The sequence below is a fragment of the Opisthorchis viverrini genome (genome assembly GCF_000715545.1).
Source record: "Opisthorchis viverrini unplaced genomic scaffold opera_v5_227, whole genome shotgun sequence".
Taxonomy (NCBI): domain Eukaryota; kingdom Metazoa; phylum Platyhelminthes; class Trematoda; order Opisthorchiida; family Opisthorchiidae; genus Opisthorchis; species Opisthorchis viverrini.
This window is the reverse complement of record NW_008751884.1, coordinates 291939-299496: the sequence shown is the minus strand read 5'-3', so window position 1 is coordinate 299496 and position 7558 is coordinate 291939. Positions and strand designations below refer to the sequence as shown.

The 7558-nt window shown below is 39.8% G+C and overlaps 1 protein-coding gene across 1 annotated transcript; it reads right to left on the bottom strand.

Annotated features, from left to right (window-relative positions):
* Positions 1–533: 533 nt before the first annotated feature.
* Positions 534–4820, bottom strand: T265_08606 (hypothetical protein; the record flags this gene model as incomplete). Its single annotated transcript, XM_009174461.1, has 3 exons — positions 534–690; positions 740–1004; positions 4109–4820. 3 exons carry the CDS (start codon positions 4818–4820, stop codon positions 534–536), a joined length of 1134 nt encoding a protein of 377 aa, XP_009172725.1.
* Between the last annotated feature and the right edge of the window lie 2738 nt (positions 4821–7558).

The window sequence follows — 7558 nt, the reverse complement described above, 5'->3', positions numbered from 1 at the left end:
TACATGAAGGTGAATACTGACTATGAAATACATTCATGTCTATCGGGTCCTACTATCTGTTGACTGTATAATAGGACTTTAATAATAACCGTAGTTTGATCGAAAAAAGGTTTAAATGTTTGTGATCTTGACAACAAAGATTACATTCTCACCTAGTATAGGCACCAAGGGTACCTTGAATACTCACATAGTGAATATGATTAGCGTGCACGATATGTTTATCTCACGATAGTTTTCTGTACCCCTGATTTGTTTAGCACTTAGTTGGCTGGACTTTTGATTGAATTTTCTTCGGATTCAATAAATGCGTCCAAAAAATGTTCAAGAGTTTCCTCGTCAATTTCTCAAATACCACTTAAGAAATTAAGTTCAAATTCATCGGTATTTTCTGAGAATGTACGCCACTGTAACCACCTGCACTCACGGATGAAAACCGTTTTATGGGGTAGTGATGTGCAACCCCACATTTTACGCGTAAAATATTTCTGCATGATCGACTTTGATAGGCCAAGTCGACGATAACAAGAAATTTCCTAGGTTTTCCACTGTCCCATTTTTAACTCCTTCAAAATATAGTAGTCAAAACTTGGTGGCACTATATCCCCGCTTATGGCCACTTGAAGACTTACTTGTAAACCCTTTCCATTACGAATATCTTTTATCCAGACATCCGTGTCTTGCCTTCTCACACTACATTTGCCAACAAAATTTTAGTAGGGAAGGACTTTGAGATCCTCACTAATTTGGTCGGTAATCCAACAAAGGGCAACCGTCGAGCGTGTCAATACTCCAGCAGCACGAGTTCGCGATTGCAACTAGGGATCCTCGCAATCCATGTGGAGCAATATACGACCAAATCAGACACAATTGTTGCACGTTACCGGGTAAATGCAGAGGAATTTGTTCTATATTTGGCCGGCCAAACTCAGTTAACCAGTAATGAATAACACAATCACTGTAAATACCAAAGCAAAAGCTGCACTTTTCAACGTCATTTGAGTCAGCTTTCTGGAATCCGCCAGAGCAAACTCTTCAGTACATAGTCATTTCCCCACAGCAAAATTTTCGTAAAAAACATCGTTTTATTTATAGTTTGCTCCAAAAACATTCTCAGAAGCTGCGACACGTGGTGAAGCCGTTAATGTCACTGTTCCTGTTAAAACAGTGAGCTTTGTTCACTGAAAATATTGGCACTTAAAACGACAGTGAGGAGTAGAGCCAAACACTCAGGAGTATGGCAACCTCATCATGCAAATAATAAGAAGCGAATGCTGAGCTTCCACAACGTTAATACCAAACTGCCAAAACATACCATGCGCAAATGCTAAATGAGTTCTGTTGGAGCGATCGACTTGTGATATGATTTTCATGCATCATACGATACGTCATGGAATATAGGTCAACCAATTTTCATATATATATATATATATATATATATGAAAATTGGTTGACCTATATTCCATGTAAACGCAACGCTTGATCGTGAAATTCATCCAGGTTTATCACATTCGGCACCCGTTTTAAAATTGTTTGGTTCGTAGGGACTTTCCAATGAGGTTGTAGTGTTGCGAGTAATCTGAAATTCTTCAATCGTATATGATATCATAACCAATGCTCAATATTTTTATACCTTCAAGTCAGCTTTGAACTGCATATTTTATTGACATTTGCGGGTGTTAACCCATTAATGTACATCAATGGATAGAATGGACATAACGTCGGTGAAGGGTTATTGTCTTAACTATTCAAATTGTTTGTTGCCACTGAGTTACCGCTTGAAGGCTACATATGTTCCTCTCGTGCCTTGACGGAGTTACCTCGTATTAGCTGTTGTAAATTACGGTACAGTTTGCCCATGCTAAGTCTGAGAAACACATCAGTTGAGTTAGCGTCTGCGAATTCTGTGGAAGTGTTTGTTCCAGAACGTTCGCATAAGATTTCAAATTAAAATGCCAAACTGTCTACTGTTGGGAACTTCAGTGAAAGTGAAGACCAAAATCTACAGACCAACTCTAATTCATCAAAAGCCTTACTGCAGCAGTGACGCCTTTATTTCGTGATGAAAAGCCATTTAACCTCAATGACACTTGCGTGGTTAGCGTGCTGCATATCCAAAGTAATTTGTGCAGTGTGAAATTGGGGCACCAGATGTATGTAAGTCTGGTGATGTCAGGCGAATGACTTCCAATACTTTGCCTGTTGAATCACCAGGCCGACTACTTATGGTGTGAGGTCATTATTACAGCTAAGGACCAAGTTTTCACTGTAGCTTGTGAGCTTGGGTTGATCAAAGTGCAGAGCATTAAAATTTTAATCGTTATTTACAACAACAAACCAGTTACACACTCTGTTGCTTAAGTGCCATGCAACCAGTGGGACAATGGAAATAAAAGGGGGAAATAGGGAGTTAGACCGAATTTGTCTTCATGTAAAACTGTCAAAATAAAATACCTTTACTTTTAGATAGCGTTAAAGCAAACACTTCTGAGCATCATGCTGGAACAGCGTGCTATAAGAGATCCCTAGCGTCCCTTGAGAAGCCCATCAGGCATGACCCCGCGTACAGCGACAGTAAACGTTCCGGCTAGAATTTTAGCACGTGCGCCACTGAAAAGTTTACGTGACACTTGCTGCAGCATTTTCAACCATCTGCAGTCGGCATCATGTGAGCCCTAACCAGGAAGGCTAGTGTGCATAGCATAATGGGTACCAGATTTTGACGTAAACTTTCTACCAAAATCAGGTATAGTGGAATGCGACAACTGTAAATAAACGATGTCTATGTAAGGGATAAATATTAAGAAATTAAGTGTCTACATAAGTAGACTTGCGGCCAAAACGATTCATTTTTAATGATGCCCTTGATTACAAGAAATTTCTACAAAGACGTACAAGAATAAATTCTACCACTCCCGTTATTTCATATACCCTCGGGTTTTCGTGCATTGTTATGGGACAAATTGTAAACCGTGCAACCACAGTAGGCTTTGGTGATAGAATGTTGACCACAATGCTTTTTGATGAGATTCTGAAGAACGACATTCAACACGCTTTTAGGATTGCGCCATTCCACCCGAATAACAGTAGAAATAAAAAGGGCGGGGTCTGTGCAATCTCTGGGTCTAAGTTTATAAAAGAGTAGTGTGCACGCAATTCCAAGTGATTCCAAACGACGAGGTGAAAAATGGCGGCTTTTAGTTAGAATTCTGAATTCAGAGGGATACCGCACGTGGTCAAATTAAAAACGCCCAACAAGAGATGGACATCTCTAGCCGGCGCTCTACAGTCTGATCTAGTTTGTTTCCGGTAAGCGTGGTCTTCCGATAAAAAACTAGGTTTTTCGAATGAAAACAATTGCTTTGCAGTGAAATCTTGGCCTAATTATTTGCATTACTGTGCATGCGTGCAACTGTTATTGCCGGAATCTACTTGTAGCAGTGATGCTGTGGGTGTTTATGTTTAACTGGCAGTTCCACAAATATTCCGCCTTACGGCCGAATGCACTGATTACACCTAGATGGATACATGTATTTCGCCTCATACTCTGCGTGCTTTGTATCTCGACTACTGTTATTTGCTTACCACCTTCGCACACCCCCTTTTGAGTAAACTTCGCATTACGTTTCTTCAATGTAAAAGCAAGTCTCATCTGTCAGTCAACATTAGAATTAAGTTAAAAACTGTTCCATATTGTCTGAATTCAAAGCTTTTTTGAAAGTTGCAGTCACTTAGAGTTTTTTCAGCTTCCCTTTTGGCACCACTCGTGAATTGCTTTTTTACCAAATGTAAAGAAACCACAGTAACTTTCCGTAACAAAATGAGAGGAGGTTCTCACACTATTATTTCCCAAAGTCAGGGTAGCGCACTCAAAGATCACCAACTATTTTTATTGTACAGAGCCCAATTTTTCCCTTTTCAGTATATGAAACTTAAAGTTGTTCCTAACTAGGCGTAGTATTCAGGTGTACAATCAGATTCGTCCGCAAGAATGGCATTAAATATGCGTTTCTGTCCGTTTTTGTGCGGAGTACCACGACAAAAATAGTGCAAAACGTCTTGGTACTAGCGTAAAACTAATAAAATATCTAATAATTAGTTCTGAACTTACTTTCTGGTGGACGTAGGTAATTCGGTTCTATTTTGTCAGAATAAGGAATATCAGAAGAGGAGAACACGTTGGATTTCATATGCCCAGAAGAACTTGGCCAGAAAACACTGCGGTTAGTCGTAGCTCTCCTCGTAATATTATGAAGCTTCTTGGAGCTGCAAGGGGCTTCAAGTAAAACAACATTGTTGCGTGACACCTTCTTGTAGTGTTGAAACTCAAGCTTTAATTTCACGAGATTGTAAGCATATATTTCCGGATGGAGGAGATAGTAAAAATCCACCGCAACGAAGAACACAAAAAAGACACAAAACAGTGAAATAGTCGTGGTTTTCCAAACCATCCAGTCACTTTTGCCTTTATCACTCCCAGTTAATAATCCAAAATCCGTTTTTTGCGTTTTCGCATTCGATGAGTAGCCACGGAGAGGCATCGCTGTTGCACACGGCACCTGCACATTTCTAAAACCACTAATCTGTTTTTGAAAGTTGGTAATCGGTAGTAAAACTTTATTTTCCTTCACAGGTAGCAGAGGTGAAGACAGCGTAGGAAGAAATTCTGTATTTGCATTTTCATTTTCTACGAGTAGAATTTTGGAAAACTGTGTCTCATCCTGAAAACAGGATCCATGCGTCAAACAAGTGTGCGTTTGACTTGGTGCGGAGCATAACAAGTCGATAGAAGAGACACAAACCACCAGGTCTTCTGTTGACATGTTTCGTCCTTTTCTCCCTTTTTGTCAAAATAATGCAACCCGAGGCAATTTGAAAGCTGGAATGAAATAAAATTGCCGGAAGTAAAGGATTTGTTGATCTAGAACAGGCTTTACATGACCTGATTAAGCAAGGCGGTTAAAAAGTTTAAAAACGAATGTCTTAGGATGCTTGCACAATTTGAGCCAAACCAGGAGAGGTACGGCACACTGATACCTGACGAACGGACGCACCAATTTTGTCGCAGTTTGCGAATAAAATAACGTTATTTTCGTGGCAGTGGTTTGTGTATTAGTGCTAATTTTGTAAGTGTGTCTAGAAGGTACCAACAGCAACTTTCCAACAAATGCACATGAGCCGGGCACAGAATTGCATAGAAGTGTTCAAAGACTTTGCGTCCCTAAGCCCTTTGTCGGTGACATGGCGTCACTCTCCATTATTTTTTCAGACAACATTACGTTCCTTCGATAAAACGTGAAAAACCAAGACACTTTGTTGATGCACGGAATATCTTAATCTCGCTCCGTGATGGTAAGACTGCGTAAAGTGACCATGGTAGTTCTAAGTCCCTTTTGCAGACAGCCAAGAACAAAAGGCAATGCTATACTATTCACTGGAATCGAGTGCCTCGGGACCATGGCATCAAAGGACAAACTCTATTTCCGCGTCTCCATTAAAGTGAAAAATAAAACAACCTGACGTATTTATCCCCGCTAGGGGGCTTTTTTAGAAGCAATAAGACACCGTTAAAGTATCACGCTTGAGCATAACATCCTCACACAAATATGGTTTGAAGAACCAAACCTATGTCGTGTTTCCCAAACATAATATTTATAAAAAGGTACTGCGCTTGTTCCTGCTTCGCCAAACTTCATCTGTGAAGATGAATGCAATTTTTCCAAAACTTAGGTTTCAACAGACATCCTAAATTTTAGAGTCATTTTCTTTTCATTGACTATCATACCACAGTTATCACTAGCTTTAAGCTACGTACGGTAAATGTCACCGTATTTCAACTTGTTCAGGATAAAAGAAACATAACAAATCCTGTTGTGAATACATGAATTTTCAAGCCGCTGATCGGGTTGTTATTCATTAAACCTAGGTCAAGAACTAGAACTTCTCACGAAGGGGGGTATTTTCACTACCCTCGCACTGGTCTCAGTGCGTTGCTGCAGTCAGTCAAAAAGTGATTCTCCCCGAAATGAAAGGTAGTTCAAGTGAACTAAGAGAAACAGAACATAAACTATGAAACTCTGTCCATATTTTTATTCAATAGACTTTTTGACAGACATCCGATGAGCAATTGCGAAGACTAATTACTTATTCAGTGAAACGTTCACCAGAATAGGAAAGTTGGTTATTTTCGGGGATTTTTCCGCGGTGCAGGTCAACTACCCATTAGTCGCCTACATCCTGGGAAACATTGAGGACATTTTATGTTTTCGTACATATTACTAAAAAGTAAACTAGAAAACCAACATGATAAATCAATGCCAAGTTTTTTCTTGCCGGTTATCTTCCAGAAAAATACCCACCTTTTCTTACAAAATCTTTCTTGTATACGAGAAAACCCGTTGACATCCTAGAAACCCTACGCGTTTGTCCATGAATAGTAAAAGGAAAACTGTCCATTTAAGTATATACTTTAGAGGTAAAATCTGACCCAAGTTTACTGCTAGGCAGGATTTGAGTGCTACATAAAAAAGACAAGTATCTAAATACTTTCTTCCTCATAGGTTAGCGATTTTTTCATGGCCTTTTTGCCTATTCAAAGCTAACTTCTAGTAGTTGCTGATGTTTGGAGCTGTGAATAGAGTGATAGAAGTTTATCGTTCACCTTGATACACAGGTGAAAGGTATGCGCTGAAGAACTATTGGGCTTATCAAGCCAAATTTACTGTTATATGAGCTATGTGCTCACTTGTCGCAACTTCACGACAATTAGGCACCTGCACTTCTTCACTGACTATCCGATACTAATTATTCGGCTTGTTTTTCACCTGGAAATTACCTCAATCAAGTAGTCCATCTTCATGGTTTTTTTAAGATAAAGATATTGAAATCATCTTGCGCGTGAGCTTTTTTCCATTTTATTTGAGGAAGTCTAAGAAACAAATGTGTATTCCGCAAGTTGACTAACCTTTTACCCAAGTACACTCCTGTTGATTGGGAACATATTATCAGTACGCGGTAGTATCAAAATGTTCTTCGGTTATCCGAACCTCGTCAACACTGGAAATCAAGTCACCTGCTTTAATGTCGAAAGCAAAACGGCGGCTCTTGTCAACAGTAGTTAGTAACCGCTTTTCAACAACTGCTTTTGTGTCTAGCCTGCAAAATTTATATATCAGTTCGACTGTGGTGAACCGCATATGTCATTTGCTGAGATGGCACTTAGCAGACAGACCTGCTTGCAACCGCTAACCCACTGCCACCATTCATTTTTCCCCACAAAGACGCACCGGAAAAGTTACCTCACTTGAGATTGATTTTTTCAATCAAATTATTTAGCTCTTCAAGTAGCCATGTCACGAAAAAACAAGTCAAAACTGTGTGTGTCGTAATCCCATGTAGTTGCGGCTGCGTGATCAATAAACAGAATCACGTCTGAAATGGCACAAGTTTCATTGGCATCGTTGGTAACAGTATCAGCGTCCTTGACATTCTATGAAACATGCGCTTCGGCTTGTGATTTCGGCCACGGCGCCCCAGGTTGGCGAACAGGTCCAAAATATTG